General features: G+C 37.4%; 1 protein-coding gene across 10 annotated transcripts in view; it reads left to right on the plus strand.

Moving 5' to 3' along the window:
- FAM184A (family with sequence similarity 184 member A) overlaps positions 1–22090 on the plus strand; it is a 122157-nt gene that overhangs the window by 63219 nt on the left and 36848 nt on the right. For all 10 annotated transcript variants that reach the window (XR_011568416.1, XM_070795896.1, XM_070795899.1 and 7 more), the window contains exons 7-9: positions 10032–10193; positions 12142–12263; positions 13042–13192. Coding sequence is in view for 9 of the 10 variants with exons in the window: in XM_070795896.1 (XP_070651997.1) it covers positions 10032–10193; positions 12142–12263; positions 13042–13192 (435 nt within the window). In the remaining variant the exon portion in view is untranslated. The remainder of the gene's footprint in view (positions 1–10031; positions 10194–12141; positions 12264–13041; positions 13193–22090) is intronic.

Raw genomic sequence — 22090 nt, forward strand, 5'->3', positions numbered from 1 at the left:
TTTGCGGGGGAAAGCAAAACAGAAGACAGTATCCCCTTATAGGAAAGAAAACAAGAGGTTTTTTCCTACTCTTTTGCAAAACATTGACTTCGTATTCTCTATGCCAAATCTTTGCACTTTTAAATTCTGTATGAAAATAGTATTGTTTAGCCTGGAAAAGAAAAGATAAGGAATAGGCTGTAATAAAGTGTTATAAATCCAAAAAGTTGTGAATAAAATAAATGCAAAGACCGTTGAAAGGCTAGAATATTGTTTGTTCCAGCACTTTTTCTCTTTTGTCCACATTCACTTGTGTCCCCCAACAGCCCAGCTGGAACAGTCCTCTTTTCTTTCCGTTCCAGCTCATCTTTCATGGGGCTCTTAGACTGGTGTTCCTAAAGCAAGTCCTTTTCTTGACGCATCTCGTCTTGACAGCCGTTGTACCTCACTAGCCTCATCTTGCCAAACAGTCTTTATGTCCTACTTTCTCATCACTCTTCTGCTTACAGAAAGCATGCCAAAACCCGAGTGCCCCAGGCAGGTTAATGGTTTGCAACTGGTATTATTTAATTATCTTTAAACATTTATTCAGAGAAAGGTACCAAGCATGGCTTTAGGGTACAGTAGAGAATTAGATTGTTACTGATATTAGCTCAGTCTGTCGCTGATTGTTCAGGATCAACCCCTTCACACCTCCCTCAGGGTCTGTGATCCTTGTGGTTTCTCTCATTAAAAGGTGGTTTAGTGACCATCTGTGTTTCTCATGCAAGTGCCCTGGAGTTCTCCTCCTTACTCCCAAGTGGTTTAAGTAGTCCTCCAACCTACTTACTGTTACTTCACTGAGAAGAGTTCTGATAAATACATAATTGATTTTCCTTCTGGATACATTCTCAATTATGTTTTAGCACCTTGATAATATTGTAGTGCCATTTTAGAACGGCTCCCCAAAAATATGCCTGACTCATCCCTAGTCTGCCTCTACCTTCCCTTCACCCTGGGGCATTTTTTCCTGCATTACTTTGCTGGCTAAGATCTCCAGAGATAATAAGCATTCTTGTTTTATTCCCAGCTCTTAAAATGAAGGGTGTCAATATTTCACAGTTAATTATGATGCTTCTTTGAAGTTTTATTTTGTAAATGTTCTCTAAGTTTCCTAATTTAAAAAACCATCACAAATTGATGTTGATTTTTCTGCATCTCTTGGGATCTAACTCCTTTTTGTTTAACTTAATGTGGTGCCTTTGTTGTTGTTCAGTAGCTAAGTTGTGTTCAACTCTTTGTGACCCAATGGACTGCAGCTTACATTAATCAGTTTTATAATTTTAAATCAACCTTGAAGTTCTAGAAGAAGTCCTAGTTATCCATGCCAGATTATACATTTTTTATTTTCTTTATAGTTCCACTATACATTACAATTATTTTTAAATAGATAAATTAAGATTTTTGCTTCCCTGATAGCTCAGTTGGTAAAGAATCTGCCTGCATTGCAGAAGCCCCTGGTTCGATTCCTGGGCTGGGAAGATCCCCTGGAGAAGGGATAGGCTACCCACCCCAGTATTCTTGGGCTTCCCTGTGGCTCAGCTGGTAAAGAATCCGCCTGCAATGCAGGAGACCTGGGTTTGATCCCTGGGTGGGGAAGATCACCTGGAGAAGGAAAAGACTACCCACTCCAGTATTCTGGCCTAGAGAATTCCATGGACTGTATATAGTCCATGGGGTCGCAGAATCGGACACAACTGAGTGACTTTGACTACTTCACTGTATATTACAATTAATTTTAAGTAGATAAATTTAATATTTTTAGTTGGAGTTTCAATATCAAACTCTCAAAAATAATAGAATGAATAGACAGAAAAGTAGAAGGATATAGTAGACCTGAAAAGCACTAGAAACAATTCAACATAATTAAGATTTATATAATTTCATACAACAGCAGGATACAAATTCTGTTCAAGTTCCCATAGACTATACACCAGGAGACACTGAAGCATATCCAGGGTCATAAAACAATGTACAAATATTTCATAGTCTATTAAAATCATACAGTGTGTTCTTCTTTCACTGTGGACTTAGGTTAGAAATAAGTATCAAAAGATACCTGAAAATAACCCACATATTTTCAAATGCAATGTGACATTTATCAAGAGAGGTCTTTGACTTAACCATTGAAACTATCAATAAAGTTAAAAGACTGAAAAAACACAGAAAGTGATTGCAGAGAAGAAAGCACTTAAATGAGAAATTAACATCAAAATGAGAAATTAATATTGAAGATACTTTAAAAATCCCATGTATTTGTAGATTAAATGTCCACTTTTAAGTGATGGGTATATCTAAGAAGTTGTAGAAAGGAAAATATTTGTAACAATAAAAATGAAAAGAAAATTTATCAGGATTCATTGCATGTAGCTGAAGCTGCTCAATGCAGCTAAATACAATGCAAAATCTTAAATAAGGTGTGAAAACAAATAGTGGACACTAGCATAAAACGTGAAGTTTAAACAAAATCTGTACTTTAGTTAATAAAACTGTATTACATGTTAATTTCCTGTTCTTTTTTTTTAAACATAGTATTTCTTTATATTCTCATATTTTGAAGTCTAGACTTGAGTAAGATTGCTCTGTGCTTTTCCTTTTTTATACCATCCTTTTCTGGTTTTGGAGTCAAAGTTATATTAGCCTTATAAAATGAAGCGGGACTTGTGCCCTTTCTGTCCTCTGGAAGAGCTGTGTGAGATCAAAATGCCTTTAACCTTAATGATGTTGTGGTTCATATGAAAATAATTTGTGAAACTTTTTAAGGCAAGCATAGTAACCTCTCATATGAGAGAAGTTTAATATTCTGAGTGCATCCACTTGTTTAATGCAATGTAGTCTATATTCCCCCGTTCATTAGAATTTTAAGCTGTTTTCTTCAAATATTTTGTATTCTTTTTGGTTTATCTTCTTGATTTATCAGCTTCTAAAAACTGATACTATGATGATGGGTTTGCTTATTTCTTCTTACATTCTATATCATTTTTTTCTTTGTATATTTAGAGACTTTTGTTATATGCATACAAATATAAAATTGCTTTAGCTACTTAATGAATCATTCTTTTTGGCTTAGTCTTTGTTATTTGATATTGTATAAGCTGACTGATATATATTTTTTCATCTACTGACTTTGCTTTTCTGCATCCTAATGTTTACATGTGCTTCTTGCCAATCACATATAGCTGCATTTTAAAAAATACCAAGTCAGAAAATTTTGCCTTTTAAATAAAGATTTTATCCCACTTACATTTATTGGATGGAAAATAGGAACATTTATGGAAAGACAGGAAGAAAGACTTAGGGAGGTAGTTTGTAAAGACTGAAAGTGATTGTTTTAGAAAAAAAATTAGAGAATGTCCTATTTTTGTAAGTTGATGTATCTTGATACCCTTACAAGTGAAATAGCCTAAAAACATAAATAGTTCAACTATGTATTTAGATGATAAATTCATGAATTCCAGAATCATAACAGAATATTAAGGGAAGCTAGTGAATTTAAAATCTCAGGTGGAAGATAACCATTTAATCCTATGAAATGGTACTTTGGGATCACCCCTGAAGGCAAAATGTAAGCTGAATCATCAATCAGTCTGACCATTATGATCTTTTAAAATGTTCTTATAATATTTAAGTTGTTGATTTTGGGGAGTTTCCTGGTAGTCCAGTGGCTAAGACTCCTCACTCCCAATGCAGGGGACCCGGGTTCAACCCCACATTGCCACAACTAAGATATCTTCTTTGTCTCAACTAAAGATCCTGCAGGCTACAACCAAGATGTGGTTCAGGCAAATAAATAAATACACTAAAAAAACTTTAAGCTGTTGATTTTCTTCTGAAAATAACTTTTGAAGTCTATATATATTTTTTCAGTATTTTGTTAAAATGAAAATCATTTGGATTGGTTTGTTGTACAGTGCTCTATCACAGTTGTTGTGCTGCCTAACAAATGGTAGTAGATCAGTAAATACTTGACATATTAGTAGCCATATTTTTTGAATCTGTCTCCTGAGGTAAAAGAAATAAAAGCAAAAATAAACAAACAGGACCTAATTAAACTTAAAAGCTTTTGCACAGCAAGGAAAACTATTGACAAAAAGAAAAAACAACTTACTGAATGAGAGAAAATATTTGCAAATGATATGACAGATAAGGGGTTAATATCCAAAATATATAATCAGCTCATAGAACTCAATATAGAAAAACGGCCCAGTCAAAAAATGAGCAGAATGGGCTTCTCAGTGGCTCAGTGGTAAAGAATCCACCTGCAGTGCAGGAGATGGTAAGAGGCATGGGTTCAATCTTTGGGTCGGAAAGATGCCCTGGAAGAGGGGATGGCAACCCACTGCAGTATCTTTGCCTGGAGAATCCCATGGACAGGGGAGACTGGTGAGCTACAGTCCATGAGGTCCTAGAGTCAGACACAACTGAACCGAGTGAGCATACACACACGGCATGCAATAAAATATACTGAGTATATATAGAAAAAAATTAAGTAAATAGATCAAAACAAAATGAGCAGAAGACCTAGACAGCCATCCACATGTATTCTTTGGGAAAAGGTCTAACAGGCACCTGAAAAGATGCTCAACATTGCTAATTATTAGAGAATGCTAGTCAAAAACAACAAGATACCACTCCTTACCTGGCAGAATGGTTACTATGAAAAAGTCTATAAATAACAAATGTTGGCCAGGATGTAGAGAAAAGGGAATCCTTGTACACTGTTGGTGGAAATGGACATTGGTGCAGTCAGTGTAGAGAACAGCATGGAGGTTCATCAAAAAACTAAAAATAGAACTACCATGATTCAGCAATTCCACTCTTGGGACGACTGAAGTGACTTAGCAGCAGCAGTAGCAGAATAAGTAAGAAAATATGGATGGGTTTGTGCAGTCTCACATTTAAACACATTTTATTGACATGCCTTTAAGGACCCCATAGACGGCAGCCCACCAGGCTTCCCCGTCCCTGGGATTCTCCAGGCAAGAACACTGGAGTGGGTTGCCATTTCCTTCTCCAATGCATGAAAGTGAAAAGTGAAAGGGAAGTCGCTCAGTCATGTCCGACTCTTCGCGACCCCATGGACTGCAGCCTAGCAGGCTCCTCCGTCCATGGGATTTTCCAGGCAAGAGTGCTGGAGTCGGGTGCCATAGCCTTCTTTGACTATTTTGTATACCTGAAGCTAATATATTGCTGGAAATCCACTGTATGTCAATACAATATAAAAATTAAAAAGCTTTAAAATAGAATTTATAGGGTTTGGTGTGGTGAGTGGGAGAAAGTGACTCAGGTGTCTCCTTGGGTGTTTGGGACAGGTAATGATGCCACTGTTGCAAGACAGGAATTACGGGGAAAACACACATTGAACGGCAAGACATTGAGTTGTTCAGATATACTGACTTTGAGGTGATTGTAAGATATCTCTGTTGGAACTTAATTTAGGGTGTGGATTTGGAGCTAAAGATCAGGCAGTTCTTGAAGCCATTTAAGAAGAGTTCACCCAAGGATAGCTGAAGAGAAGATTGCTGGTAACAAGTGGAGTACCAATATTGAATTAACGGAGCCAGGGAACAAAACTGAAAAGGAGGTATCAAAGCATGAGAATAAGGATGAATGGATATTAGAAAACCACGAAAACAAATACTTAAAGAGGGTTGGAAGTGCCTCACAGTGTCACACAGTGATTAGAGGCAGACTGTGAGGCCTGAAAAGGTCATTCAGTCAAGAGTGCTCTGAGGACTTTTCTGTCATGTCAGAACAGTGGGATAGAAGCTAGAGTTAACAGGTTTAATCTGAATCATAGTGGATGACAGTACTTTTTTAAGACTACATATCAATGGAAGAAAAGAGGAAAATAAAGTTAGATGCCTTCTTCAACCTGGTACCAAAAAAATCCCAGATGGGCTAAGCATTGAAATGTAATATTAAATCATGAATATAAATAAAATATGAAAATACCAGGGACAAAAATAAAAGGACAGAGAAGGCCTTTTGAAATACCATGTCAGTGTCATGTATACCTGTGGCGGATTCATTTTGATATTTGGCAAAACTAATACAATTATGTAAAGTTTAAAAATAAAATAAAATTTTAAAAAAAATGGAAAAAAAATAAAAATAAATAAATAAAAACAAAATATTTGTAGTTAAAACTAAAACTTCTGTATATCAAATTGTGTGTACATGCTCAGTCGCATCCTACTCTTTGCGACCCTATGGAGTGCGACCCACCGGGCTCCTCTGCCCATGGGATTTCCCAGGCAAGAATACTGAGTGGGTTGCGGTTTCCTTCTCCAGGGGTCTTCCCAACCCAAGGACTGAACTTGTGTCTCCTGCATCTCCTGCATTGAAGGTGGATTCTTTACTGTGGAGCCACCAACAAAACTATGAGAGAGGAAAAACTGGAAGGGTGGAGTAAATGATTGGCAAACTATATGAGTAACAGAATTTAAGTCTTTAATAGCAGAAGAGTATTTACAAAACAGTAAGAAAAATGCAGTGTAGTTTTTTTAAAACGGGCTAAAGAAAATGCATGGAAAACAATTTTAATATCACTATCATTTGAAAACTGGAAATGAAATTAGTAAGATGTCATTTCATTACCATAAAATGAACAATGATTAAGAAAAACATAAGACCATGCAGCATTGATAAGGGTAAAGAAATAAACACCAAAAGCTGCTGATGGGAATATAAAATGATTCTCCTGGAAAGGAATTTAGCAGCATGTGTAAAAGCCATAAAGAGGAGAATATACATTCCAGTGTATTGAAGCTAAGGAAATGCTTAAAGATTATTGACAAAATTTACAGTAGAAATTCAGCAAAAATTACAGAATGGTGGTAAGTGATTAACAGGAGTTTGCTACAAAAATAAACTGAGGAAAGCTCCCACAAAGGCCCTGAGACATGAGCGGTTTCTAGGAATTGGAGGGATGTCAGTATAGATGAAATACAAAAGTAACTATAGTATAATAATACTTATTTAGTTCTTACTATGACCCATGCATTGTTTCAGTATATTCTCTCCTTTATACACTTAAGTCTCAAAATAATCCCATGCAGTAAATACTAGTTACTAAATCACAAAAAGTTACGTGACTTGCCCAAGTCACATGGTAATTGGGTAAAGCCAGAATTGCAGTCCTAGCAGTGAAATTTCAGAACTCAATTAATGCTTAACCACAGTGCCTCTCTTCCCCCCAATGAATATAAAAGCCATGGAGGAATGTTGCCAAACCAAGACCAGAGAGTTAGGCAGGAGCTATGCCGAGGTGCCTTGTAAGCCCCTTGAAAGATTTTAGAAGTTATCCTGAAGGAAACAGAAAGCATTTGGAAGATGCTGGGTACAAATATGTGGACGGTTGCATGGGGGTAGAGCTGACACTCATATTCATATTTGTAATTTTATTGTATTTTATTATTATTTTTTGAAGTGTGTATCTTTCTTTTTTTATTTTTTTATTTTTATTTTTTTTATTTGTAATTTTAATAAGTTGAATCTGAAATATTCATAAAGAATGGATTAGAGAGAAGAATAAGTGTGGGTAGATATTCCAGGGAGGAGGCTTCTATCACTGTAATTCCTTCGGTGTGCACGTTGACAAGAAGAATCTAAGTATTGATCTCTGTTACACGTGACAGAAATCCCAGCTCAAATTGGCCTAAGGAAATTTCTTGAGTCATGTGGCTGAAAAGTCCCAGGAGAATGTTAGCATCAGTCACGACCAGATTGGGAACGCAACTTGTTGACACTGGAGCTCAGTTTCTCTTTTTCTGTTGAGTTGGGTTTTCTCTGTTTGTGTGGTGATTCTTCAGTAATGCATCCTCTTAGGTATGTGTGCAACTGGAAATGGCCTTTTTTAGGAGCTCCTTTAAAAGTCCTGAGGTCTCTTTAATCATGTGCCTGCCCCTGACCAGTCCCCATGGTCAACAGAATGAGATGACCTTATTTGTGTATGCTTTAGTGAATGTTTCAGTCTTGGAGTTGGGTTGAAGCCCTGCTGAGACCTCCTGGCCCCTTAGGGAGGATAGATTCCCCTAGTGACAAAAGGAGGTTCTGATAATGAAGGGCAACAGATGTGTTCCGTACATAACCAGTTTTATTATATTTGGAAAACAAACTTTAATCAGTTATGTTCTTTGAAAGTTTGCTTATTGTACAGAATTTTAAAGTTTTTTCCTATTTAAACATATTCATTCTGTCTATAATTAGATTCTTATTTCTTGAACACTCTTTAATTCCTTGTGTAACTACATGAATACAAGTTATTTTTTTTATGTATTCCTTCTGTGTATATAACCCTTATTTATCTGAAAACTTTCTGGATTATGGAAGAAAATTATTCTCCTCGTTGATAGCTTTAATTGTCCCTTCCTTATTGATTGGTACCTAATATTTGTATGTTGCTTTCTAGTTAAAAAATCTTTTCCCACGTATTCTAGAATTTAGTTATTATAATAACTCTATAAAGTAGGTGTTTATACTGCTATTTTGTATTGACAGACCCCGAACTTGAAACTAGATTTTTTGCTAAGTTCAGTACTCTTTAACTCTGTTAATAGTCACTTTTCTTACATTCATTCATTCACTGCTGCAGAACACTTTCATGGCAAGCCAGATCAATACAAAAAGTAGAGAAGACACAAACTATATAGACTAGGGAAACGTGACATAAATACAATGACAGAAAAATTTTAAAACACTATATATGAATATTATGTACAAATATGCTAGTAAATTTTATTTTATTATTTTTTTTCCATTTTATTTTATTTTTTTAATTTTATTTTTAAACTTTACAATATTGTATTAGTTTTGCCAAATATAATATGCTGGTAAATTTTAAAATTTAGGGAAAACTGATGTCTTTGTATGAAAATTTAAATTTCTAAAATGACTCAAAGTAGTTAAACAGCCTGGCCAGACAAACTATATAGCCGTGAAAGAAACTGATCAGTCCCACATATACTAAAGAGGTACTAGATCCAGAGGATTTTAGTGAATGACTTTTACTAAATCTTCAAAAAGCAAGTAAATCTTAGCTATGAAAATATTTCAGAGCCCAGAAAAACTGAAAGTGCCCAGCTCATTTTATGAGGTTGGCATTCCTTTAAAGATACTAACAAGATAAAGTGCTCCCATCACCACATTTGCTCAGCATGAACATACATCTGCATGGAAAGGAGACAGGAAGTTGGGGACAGGGAATTTCAGGTTAGAGAGGGGTTGAAGGATTTCCAGTTTTCTTTGTAATGTATGTATTTACAGTGAGAAATATTCAGGTATTATTTTTAAATTACCAGTTGTCATTTCTGTAGGGTTTTGATAGGCTTGACTGTTTTATATAAATGAGATGTTTTTGTCATAGCCTTTTCCTGTGAAGTAATTTAAAGTATTTTCATTTATTGATTTTAGTTCTCATCACTTGTGGGTATGAATCTGCTTAATTAACACATTGTCTATTAGCTAATTTCAAGAGTGTATAAATTTAACTCAACAATTTCATGACACAGTTTTTTTTTTTTTATGGAAACACAGAAATCACAGCATACGCTAATTTAAGCTTCATTATCAGTTTATCAATATTGATCAAAATCTGTCACTTTTATAAATAGATGGAGAACAGGGCTCAAATGAAATATGTGATTCCGTTTTAAAGAGCAATTTTTAAAATATTTGTATTTAAAAAAATATTTTCCCCCTCAGTCTTGGGCATAATCTTTATCTTACTTCAATTCTTTGTTATAGGTATTTGATTATATGATATAAGCAGGAATTCCCAGGAGCTTGAGGTATCCATTTATTTACATGGTTGCCATGACACAGGGAAATCACAAATATAGAGGTCTTTTCAAAAAAAAATAGATGAAGACTGTCATGATTGAGTGCTTCTTCCAAATTCATCAAGAAAGATCCATCAGTAAAATCACATCTAAAGAAAAGTCTTTAAGAAACGTGACTGTTTGCTAGTCAATTACACTGGGATGTATTGAAAGTACTGTATTTACTTGCAGATTGGCCGCCTCCAAGAAATGGTAAGCAAAAGCGAACAAGGTCTTGGCTCTGCCGAAGGACTCATTGCCAGCCTTCAGGACTCCCAGGAAAGACTTCAGAATGAGCTTGATCTGACTAAAGGGAGGCTGAAGGAGACCAAGGATGCTCTGTTAAATGTTGAGGTAATGTCTTTATCCTACTATAATCTAAATATCAGCGAGGTAAAAGTATGATTTAGTTACTTTGCTTAAAGTTTATTTTAAACATCACATTATATATAGTGTATTCGTTTCCTAGGGCTGACATAGCTAAGTTAGACTATAAACATGGTGGCTTAAAACAACAGGAATTTATTCTCTCACGGTTCTGAAGGTTGAAAGTTCAAAATCAAGGTGTTCCCAGGGCCATTCTCCCTTTTAGACCTCTAAGGGAGGATCTTTCTTGCCTTTTCTAGCTCCTGGTAGTCAGGTGTTCCTTGGCTGGTGGCAGCACAACTTCAGTCTTCTCTGTATTCTCATGGCATCCTTCCTGTGTCCTTATATCTTGTAAGGATACCTGTTGTATTGGACAAAGGGCATCACCGACTCCAGCCTGACTCCATCTTACCTAATTATATCTTCACTGACTCTATTTCCAAATAACATCACATTCTGAGAAACTGGGGTGCTAGGACTTCCACATATCTCTTTGGAAACACAATTCAACCCATAATAATATTCAACCCATAATATTAATAGTATGCACAGTTCTCTTAACTGGTAAGAATTTGAACTCTGGTCTATAGCAACTAAGTGATTCTCCATGACCTACAGATATTGGGAAAGGTTTGTCTTTTCCCTTCAAGTCTCATGAAGCAGAGCAAATATTTAGACTGCCTTAGAAGATAGAGAAATGAACCATACAACTAGGAGGTCAGTAGCTAGAGATTTCTTACTTTGAGTAATTCTATTCCATTCAACATTGTCTTTGGTGGAAAAAATAATTCCTCTAAGCAGAGTACTTAGTGAAAATGACAGTTGGCTAAGATTGCTAAATTCAGGTTTCACCATTTACTGCTTACTAACCAGGTCAACCGGAGAAAGCGATGGCACCCCACTCTAGTACTCTTGCCTGGAAAATCCCATGGATGGAGGAGCCTGGTGGGCTACAGTCCATGGGGTCGCTAAGAGTCGGACACGACTGAGCGACTTCACTTTCACTTTTCACTTGCATGCATTGGAGAAGGAAATGGCAACCCACTCCAGTGTTCTTGCCTGGAGAATCCCAGGGACGGGGGAGCCTGGTGGGCTGCCATCTGTGGGGTCGCACAGAGTCAGACACGACTGAAGCAACTTAGCAGCAGCAGCAGCAGCAGCAGCCAGGTCAACAATTTCAGCACTGACTTCCTGCTTTCCCATAAATCTGGATATGCTCCTCAACAATGCCACAGCAAGTGGGTGATCCAGAAAGGGTCACTGTGATAACCAGCATCTCTTCCTTTTCTGTTGTGCCCTGAGAGCGGGTGCACTGCTGGCAGGGGTCAGTGGTTGCCAGTGTTGTCCAGACAGGTCACGTCCAGCCCCACACTCCAGAAAACCACTTGATTTATGCTCCTCTACGGAGATGTCACATATTTCATAGTCTATTACTGTAACATAAACCAATGGACCACTGGTTTGAAGTTACATGATAAAAATAGAAGCCTAAACTTCTCATGATTATTTTAATCAGGTCAGTGAGGTACAGTTATAATGCCTAAACTTTGAATAGATAGCATACTTTTGATATGAATGGGAATGAATTTTAATAATATATTTGCCTATGTAGTGTGTGTTCAGGTAAAGATAATTGAATTCTTAGATACCTATGATATGGAAAGCTTAGGTTATTAATTTAATGCTGATTTTAAGCTTTTAAAAATAACTTGTCAATGTATGAGCCTTAATAAAATATGTCTTGCACTAGGACATTTAAAAGATAAAATGGGTACCATCATTTTATTGTCAGAAAATTGCAAATAATTGTTATAGATAGCGCTATAGATTATTGTGCTGTAAGAATTTAAAAGTTATACTGCAAGTGCTCTCCTTACTTGACATAAGCAGCAGTGACTTTGAAGACTAGTCTTTATTGATAGCTTTTATTCTTCAGAGTAAGCTAGAGCAAGAGAGGCGACAGCATGAAGAAACACTGGCTGCCATGAAAGAAGAGGAGAAACTACAAGTGGACAGAATGGCCCATGACTTAGAGATGAAATGGACTGAAAACCTTAGGTACATGCTTTACTCTCTAATGTCATCTTACTATACACATATGCAAAAAGAAATGGTTTTCTATTTCTATGGCTTACATTGTCTCATTGTTAAAGATGTAGTAGCAGCCTTTTTTAAAAAAGATCTGTTTATTTGGGTGTGCTGGGTCTTAGCTGCAGCAGGTGAACTCTTAAATGTGGCATGTGGGATCCAGTTCCCTGACCAGGGATCAAACCCAGGCCCTCTGTATCAGGAGCACAGAGTCTTAGCCACTGGACCACCAGGGAAGTCCATAGTAGCAGCATTTTAAATTAATTTTTCCCATGGTTAAATGCAGAGAAATTGGAGTTCTGTTTTTCTGCTTAAATACAGATAATTTTTTATTTCATTGCCTTCACTATAAGTGAAGTGAGTCACTAAGTTGTGTCCCACTCTTTGCGACTCCATGGACTACAGCCCACCAGGCTCCTCTGTCCATGGGATTCTCCAGGCAAGAATACTGGAGTGGGTTGCCATTTCCTTCTCCTGACTATAATATAGGTGGAGAACTAATCTGAAGTCAGAGGACTTATTGTTCTAGAACTTATTCTACCTTTGGTAATTTGATTAATCAGTGATCTTGGTAAGTTACCAGTTTACCTTATGGCCCTTAACTTATTGATAACATAAGTACCTCTTACTCTGAGCCAGCTTTTGAGGCAGAATAGTTAAATGCTTAGAAAACCTGCGAACAAACTATACTGTAGTTATTGAGAGGAAAAATTCTCTTTACAAATTAAACACATTTATTCTGTTTTAGACAGGAGTGTTCCAAACTTCGTGAAGAGTTAAGGCTTCAACATGAAGAGGATAAAAAGTCAGCAATGTCTCAACTTTTGCAGTTAAAAGAGCGAGAGAAAAATGCAGCCAGGGATTCATGGCAGAAGAAAGTAGAAGATCTCTTAAACCAGGTAATTATAGTCTGTGGATTAGGGAAGATCATTTTCCTTGACATTTACTAGCTAAAGAGGTATAAAACATTATGTATTAATTCACTGTATTTTGTTATTTTTTATAGGACTAACTTAAATTTTTTAGATTGTATGAAATCAAGGAAATGTTCTTAAACTTAGGAAATAGTGTGCTTAATAATTATATATACAGTCCTAAATATTGAGAAGCACTTACAGTTGTTTGGTTTAATATTTGAACTGAACAAATTAAGGGTTTTAAATGGAAAAGTTTTAGTTTGAAAGTATAACATTTTTTTCCAAGCCATTAGATAGCATTTAGGCAATGGAGGGTAAAATTTATTAAAAGTTATCCCGATTTCCTAAAACCACTTACTAGAAGTGAGCAATTTTCTTCTTTCTCACCAGCAGGAAGTTGCATGCTATGCTTCAAAATGACATAAATGTAAGGTGTGGTTTTTCTAAATCTATCTTCTTATGTCAGGCTCGCTTATTTCCAGAGCACCTATAATTAAGCGAATTTGCACATTTTCACTCATTTACACAACTTCTAAATTTATGAATTCTTAACAGTCTCCTGCAAAGCCAATAATTAAATAGGACTGACTGCATGAGTCACCAGTTGATAAGCAAGTGCAGAACTTGACAAGAAGCAGCTCAGCAATTTAGTGCCAGAAATCCACTATTATCTTTCTATTTGTGATCACGATGAATTTCAAAATAAACAGGATAGGCTTTTTTGTAGGATTATTTATTATATAGGTACATACATGCAGTATCTTTCTAGAGTACTTTGAGCCTGCCCATTTGTGACTGGTATTTCATAGTAATTTACAATGTTACTCTGGAAAGGGAGTATACCTCCAGGAATATTTATGAGCTTTTGTGAATAAATTTGAAACCTTTGAAACTCACACAAAAATAAGAAAACAACTCTCACTAACAGCTGGTCCCCATGTTAGCATTGCTTATTAGTTACCTTCTCTGTAGTTATTTTACATCCCTCCTTAGGGATCTAGAAGGACATGTTTTACTGGGTAGAGTGGTAATACTCCTGTATGATGTTCTGTACCTAGGAAGGTTTAATTATACCACATAATTCAATTTACAGTAAAAAAGAAAAACATCCTTAAAAGTCTGCCTTGTTTTTCAATCAATCAGGATCTATTGAGCTAGACATTTTCTAGCTGGATTTGGCACTGTAAAGAGGGCACACCACCTCTCCCACCTGTTTTCTATCAAGTTATTTTATTCATTGTCCATTTACTCAGATTTCCTCCATGCCTCTCTGATATTCTGGTATCCTTGTCATGTCTTTTTTTTTTTTTTTTGGACATCTAGTCTACATTGTTCATTCCCAAGGGGATATAATGCTTTGCATCTGGTTCTAGTTCTATGTATTATAATATATTTTATTACATGTGGCTGCAATGTTTGCCAACTTTACAGAAAAAAATTTTAAATCCGTTTTCAAAGCAGATTAACCATAAATATCAAGGTAACCAAGAATTAATTGCCTCCAAAGGTGAAGCTGTTCTGTACTGCTTCAGGCCATGAGACCATTTCCAAAATTACAACATCTTCCTTTTTCCCGCTTCTAAAATGTGTAGGGCACACACATTACCGTAGATAAGCTGGCAAATAGCTGTTACATTCAGGATTGTCTACCTGAAGGAAGTTAAGAGAAAACTTAACAAAGGATTTCACATTAAAGTAGAAGTCAGTATTATATTAGAGGGTTCAGTCTTTGTAGATATATGAGATGGGACACATTCTAGCAGGACCAGCAGTCTTTTTTATGGAACTTTGTTTTGGACAGAAGACCCTTCCTGGCCCTTTGGATCTTGTTCTGCAGATTATTTTGGATGGTTTCCTAGAGGCTGTGCTCTGCCGCCTGCTCCACCGTTCTCTGGTTGCCTGACTGCTGCTCATGCCTGCTCCTCAAAGCTACCTCCCCTGCCCCGCCCCCTCCAGCGCTTTCACTCTGGCACCGCGGTACTGCCTGCACCCTTCCACACTTGGGGAAAACAGACCTGGCTTGAGCTTTGTGAAATTAAGGGAGTACAAAGTGGCAGATAGAACAGGAAACAGTTAGGGCCTGGGCAGAAGCATCTGTTACGAAAGGGTGTCAGAGGATCTGTATTTTCATGTATTTAAATCATTTCTGAGTAAGCTGAACACAAGTCTAATTTTTGTGCCTTAGCTTACATGTATTTCATCCTGCTTAGACCAAAGAAGTAAAAGAATTTGTCTTTCACATGGGTTTAATTTAAACTCACCCTCATGGCCTATATATCAGAAAAAATGGGCATAGACAAGTGTGAGAATTTTATTTTTCTTTAGTTTGATGTTTTTTATTTTATGAAAATTTCCAGAAGCTTTTATTTTCATTCTGTGCTCCAGTCAGAGCCTAACTTTATATCTTTTAGTCTTCTGTTATTATTTCATTGTGTTCTATTTTTTCTATTCAATGATTATACTTTAGTCCAAAACTAATTTTGCTTCCTGGGCTAATGGGTGTGCACATTTGAATTCCTTTAAAGTAGAAGAAATACAGTCTTATTTTTCTTTAGTTGAAAAATGATTATATAGATTCCTCATTGATCATATTTTCTATTTGTGAGCCTAAACTGTCCTCATTTATTTTTCTATTTCATCTTTTTCAAGGAAGATTTTATTTTGGAATTATAAGGAAGTATGACTTTGTATTCCAGCGCCCCCATTCAGATCAGTGAACTCAGAAATTTGAGAGACACATGGATCATTCAGACATAGAATTATGGAATTCTCTTGTTTAGGTCTGACTCTCCATTTTGAACTCTGAGGCCCCAAGGTCATTCAGCTGGTTGTAGCAATGCATATGACAGAGTTTTTACCCTCCACATATTTACAGTCTAATAGGGGAAAGACTTGTGTACAGACACCTCAGTAAAAGTCACTCTGCTGTAAGTGACTTTATAAATGGTCTGGACTGTTAGTACTGTGGAAGCAGTGGTGTTGGGGTGCCGCCAGCTCACCGAGCTGGTTTGCCAGTACCTTCTCTACTCCACATTCAGGGTCATCAGGGTCATCATGGCTTGCAGTCATCCATGGCGAGAGTGTTTACATCCTAGGTATAACAAATGCTACAGATGAGGGCTTCATTTTTCAGAGAGCTGTTAAAACATTTATCAGCATACTACTGGGTAGGAGTACTGAGTTAGAGAAAAGTAATACAGCCAATGTGATTGGGTAGGATTTCACTGAGGAGGTCAGCTGTAGTGTGGCTTTTGAATAAGGTGAAGGGGGAACACAAATATTTTTACTCATTTATCAGACATTTATACTCAATGTATACTCAATATATTATCAGACAAAATATACTCAAATTTCCCAGACACTGTAAGGAATACTGACAAATAACAGGACAGTTGGGGAGGGAGATCATTGTGAAAAACTTTGACTTCTCGTCTTAGGAGGTCAAAATTTACTCAATAAGCCATGAGATTCTCTCAAAGGTTTGTGGATAGCAGAGTAACATGCTGAATTTTTTTTTTATTTTAAAGAAAGCTTAATATTGAAGTGAGGACTAAATGGAGACATCTCACTATAAATAACTAAATTAAAATGTGTGAAACAGAGCTCTTGAATACATACCATGCATCCCTCCATCACCATAGCCTAAGCCGCACTGCTCCTGCTAGACACTGGCGTTCCTTACTGCCTAGCCATCTAAGCAGTAAGGAATTATTGCCTCCTCTCTCACATGCTGTGCAGCCAACCACCAGCGTTTTCTACTGTTCTGCCTTCCAGGTACATCCAGATCTGCTCATGTCTTACCACTTCCTCCGCTACCCTTCTGCGCCGCACCTGGAACCTATATTTGGTTTCGTTGCTTCTTCTCTTATCTACCTACAAATTGTTTTCCATCCAACCAAAGTGGTACTTTTAAAATATTAATTGGATGATGGTACTGTAATCTCCAAATCCACCAGTGGCTTCCCATCACCTTCTTAGAGTGCACTCCACACTCTTACTGTGGCCTGCAGGAGCCTCATGATTTGGCCTCTGTCTGCATGTCATCTGCTGCCACTGTCTCCCTTCTTTTTTTACAGCCATACTGGACTCCTTGGAGTGGAGTTTCTGGACCACACGCACCAAGCTTAATCCATCTCAGGGCCTCTGCATCTTCCAGTGCTTATGGAATTCACCTTCCCCAGATCTACATGGCTTGTTCCTCAATTTGTTCAATTCTCTGCTCAAATCTTTTTTTCAAAAAAATAGTTATTTTTGACTGTGCTGGGTCTTCATTTCCGAGCAGGCTTTTCTCTAGTTGAGGTGAGCAGGGGCTACTCTGTCGCAGCACACAGGCTTCTCATTGCAGTGGCTTCTCTTGTTGCAGAGCTCAAGCTCTAGGGTTCATGGACTCAGTAGTTGCAGTTCCCAGGCTCTAGAGCACAGGCTCTGTAGTTGTGGTTCATGGTCTTAGTTGTTCCATGGTATTTGGGATCTTCCTGGACCAGGGATCTAACTCATGTCTCTTGAATTGGCTGGTTGTTTCTTTACCCTTGAGCCTCCAGGGAACCCCCATGCACAGATCTTAATCTTCAAAAAAGATCTTCCTTGACCACTTCCCCTAAAATAGCCTCCCTTTGTCACTCTTTTTTTCTGCCTTGTATTTCTTCGAAACATTTGTTACCATATAGCAGCATATTGATTCTCTTTCCTGTTAGAATGTAGTTCCGTGAGTGCTGGTTCTTTACCTGTGTTGCTCATGCTGCATCCCAGCAGCTTAAGCTGTGCCTGGCATATAGTCAGCTCTCAGGTGTTGCTGAATAAAGAAAACCTGAGGCAGGGCATCCAAAGAGGAGGTTGTCAATTATATGAAATACAAATAATTCCACCCAAATAGGACCTGAATTAAGTTTATTTCACTGAGAATTACAAGAGAAATCATAAAGGAACAAATTTGATGGAATAGTTTGGTAAAGGAGAAGGACATGTTAAAGCTGGCCCAGGATTTGAAACAAAGATAATGGAAAGAATATGATCATGGAAGGTCATGACAGACTACTTCACTGAAAGGGGATGAGGTGGTGAGTTTGATTTTAGACTTATTGATTCTGCAATCACAGGATACTTGGGCATTTTTCACACTCAATAGGAAAGACCAATGGCATGAATAAGAAATGGAGCATCAAAATCAATGCTGTTGATCAAGAGTGACAGAAAAGCCAGTTTAAGGCCATTGCAGAATGCTTTCTGATTGCTAGATGAGTGTTGTCTAATATGGTAGCAAAAGGCCACCTATGACTGCTGAGTACTTGAAGTGAGCTTCATCCAATTTGAGATGTTAATGTAAAATATATACTGGGTTTTGAAAATTAAATATAAAAAAAGAATATGGAATGTCTCACTAGGGTTAAATATATGCCTAAAAATAATTTTACCTTTTTTAATATGGCTATTAAAATATTAAAGTGACACATGGGTCTCAATTATAACTCTTGTTAGCACTGGTCTAGACTATTTGAAACACAAAATTTTGAATCAGTTTGGTTCTGTAAGCTCAGTACTTGTTCTGCTGGCTCTTAAGTTTTGTTAGGAAGAAAGAAATTCTCTCTTTAGAAATTTTACTTCTGTCTTTTGAAAAGAGATTATATTTTAATCAGTTTTCTGCCCATGTTAAATGAGTAACAATACTACCTTTTAATAGAAGAATGGCTGCAAGCAGATACTGAGGTAGAGGGGATAGAAAAGGACCCAGAGTTATCACCTCTTCTCAGCTAACTTAGACCATGACCTTGACAGAAGCCCTAAGCAGTGACAGGAGACAAGTGAAGCTGACCTTGAAGGTTCAGAATCCTCTCCTGAGAAATTAGGAGACCAGGGAACTATGTGAAAGAAACCTCAGGGACTCAGCCTGGACCCTGGGGAAAGAGAACGAAGAGATGGAACTGTGCTATCTATACCTACCTTAAAAAGGATGTGTAAAATATTGGGTAGTTTTAGCTATAGGCTTTTTGTAGATTTTTTTTTTTTTTTTTTTTGGCCTTACCACTCAGCATGCCGATGACACCACCCTTATGGCAGAAAGTGAAGAAGAACTAGAGAGCCTTTTGATGAAAGTGAGAGGAGAGTGAAAAAGTTGGCTTAAAGCTCAACATTCAGAAATCGAAGATCATGGCATCCGGTCCCATCACTTCATGGCAAATCGATGGGGAAACAGTGGAAACAGTGTCAGACTTTATTTTTCTGGGCTCCAAAATCACTACAGATGGTGACTGCAGCCATAAAATTAAAAGACGCTTACTCCTTGGAAGGAAAGTTAGGACCAACCTAGATAGCATATTGAAAAGCAGAGACATTACTTTGCCAACAAAGGTCCGTCTAGTCAAGGCTATGGTTTTTCCAGTAGTCATGTAAGGATGAGAGGTGGACTATAAAGAAAGCTGAGCGCTGAAGAATTGATGCTTTTGAACTGTGGTGTTGGAGAAGACTCTTGAGAGTCTCTTGGACTGTAAGGAGATCCAACCAGTCCATCCTAAAGGAGATCAGTCCTGAGTGTTCATTGGAAGGACTGATGTTGAAGCTGAAACTCCAATACTTTGGCCACCTGATGCGAAGAGCTGACTCATTGGAAAAGACCCTGATGCTGGGAAAGATTGAGGGCAAGAGGAGAGGGGGATGACAGAGGATAAGATGGTTGGATGGCATCACTGACTCAATGGAGATGGGTTTGGGTGGACTCCGGGAGTTGGTGATGGACAGGAAGGCCTGGCGTGCTGAGGTTCACGGGGTCGCAAAGAGTCGGACACGAATGAGCAACTGAACTGAACTCAGCATGCAGGATCTTAGTTCACTGACCAAGGACTGAACCCTTACCGACACTGGGAGTGTGTGTTCTTAACCACTGGACTACCAGGGAAGTTCCCACCTGCCCCCTGAGTAGTTTTAATGTGTACTGAGTGTGTGTGTGTATGTGTGTTCTGCAAAATACTGCAGTGGGACTGTGATGAAATGCCGAACAGTCTATGCCTTCACAGGCACTAGGGCCCAGAAGACACTTGAAAAATATTAAGAACTTCTAGATATCACTGTAATAATAAATACATTTATTCCCATTTCCCATGGCAGGATACTAAAAATAATTACAATACTTTGGATTTGAAAACAGTCAGTAGATATATGATTATAAAGTTAAAGACCTAGCCTCTGAGAAGTGTTAAAATTATCTAACATTAGCTTCTCTTCACCTTAATTTCATTGAAAAGCCTGTTATTACTGATTTAGTTTAAATATGAAATAATTGTTCATGACTTTTCTTATTTTTTGTTTCAGGAGAATTATTAAAGTTGTGATTCCCACTTCTAATCTTAGGTTTATTGGTTGCTTTTCTCTAGATGTTAGTATACTTGAAAATAATATTGGAGAAAACTTTCCATAATTTAAGAAAGTACAGTGTTATATGTTAAATACTTAATTTTAGAATATTTTATTAAGATTTAACATATTTTACTTGAATGCAATGTAAAATTAATGTAGATATTGTGTCAAGGAATTTAGAAATTTAACAAGTGACATTTCTTCTGTTAGTAAAGAAAATTCTATTGTCAGAATAAAAAATGTTGACATATGTTAAAAATTCAGTATTTCTGATACGCTAGGCACTGTGACAGACCAGTAACAGGGCTGTCTTACTTCCCTTTGTTTATAATCTAGAAAAGAAGGCAAACAGAAATGGCACATTAATTCATTACAACCGTAATGTTGTATGGGGAAGGCTTCTCTAAGTGCAGGATCTTTTACCTGGAAGAGAAGTGGAATCAGGCCAAGAGGAGAAGGAGAACAGCATTCTGGGCAGAGGGGGAAGTATGTGCAAAGGTCCTCAGGCAGCCCCCAAATACCTATATTCTGGGGAAAAGAGAGCTAGGAAGAGGGGGGAGGTAGGCAGCAGGGTCAGATAACATGGGTTCTTGTTTGCCTTGTGGAGATTTTATCTAAAGTGGCATGACGAGCCACTGAAAGATTTTAAGCAAGGTTTGATGAATCTAACACATTCAAACATTAAAGTTTGAAAACTCTGACTGCAGTACAGAGAATAGACCAGCGTAGGACAAGATAGGTGCCGTGCAGTGTATATTGCTTCCCTCTTGGCAGCCTTTGTTCAGATTAATACAGATATTTAGTATACTCATTAGTTCACTTCTCTGAGGGAGTACATTTCTCAGTCTTAGATTCTGCTGGCTTCTGTCAACAGGATTTCTGCAAGATATCTGTTTTTTCTAAATAACTTCTTTTTGTTATCTAAGAGTTTCTCATGACTTCTTATGCTTCTGTGGGGAAGGGGAAAAGGTAGAGAGTAGTAAAAACTAACTCAGTAATAAAAGTCCATGTCATTCATTTAGTCTTTTAGTAAACATTTATTGACCATTTAACTCTTTGCCAGGTACTAAGTTTGGCACTTTGGATGCAAAATGTGAACAAGCCCTTGTCCTCTAAAAGCTGTCATTCAGTGTGTGCATGCTAAGTCTCTTCCATCCTGTGGACCATACCCCACCAGGCTTCTCTGTCCATGGCGATTCTCCAGGCAAGAATACTGGTGTGGGTTCCCATACCCTCCTCCAGGGGATCTTCCCTACCCAGGGATTGATCTACCCTACCCATCTCTTATGTCTCCTGCATTAGTAGGCAGGTTCTTTACCACTAGTACCACCTGGGAAGCCCTGGAATTCAGTGGATTTCAATATTTATATACCAGTACGTTTGTAAACTGCAAACATCTATCAATAAAAACCTTGTGCTATTTTCTAAATGAATAAACTGAGGATTAGAACAATGAGATTACTCCTAAGAGCATAGTTTTCTTATGTACAAAGCTGTAAACTTCTCATTAAGTGCAGCAACTTTTTCAGTTAT

This window comes from Bos indicus, chromosome 9 (genome assembly GCF_029378745.1).
Source record: "Bos indicus isolate NIAB-ARS_2022 breed Sahiwal x Tharparkar chromosome 9, NIAB-ARS_B.indTharparkar_mat_pri_1.0, whole genome shotgun sequence".
In the NCBI taxonomy this organism is placed as follows: Eukaryota; Metazoa; Chordata; class Mammalia; order Artiodactyla; family Bovidae; genus Bos; species Bos indicus.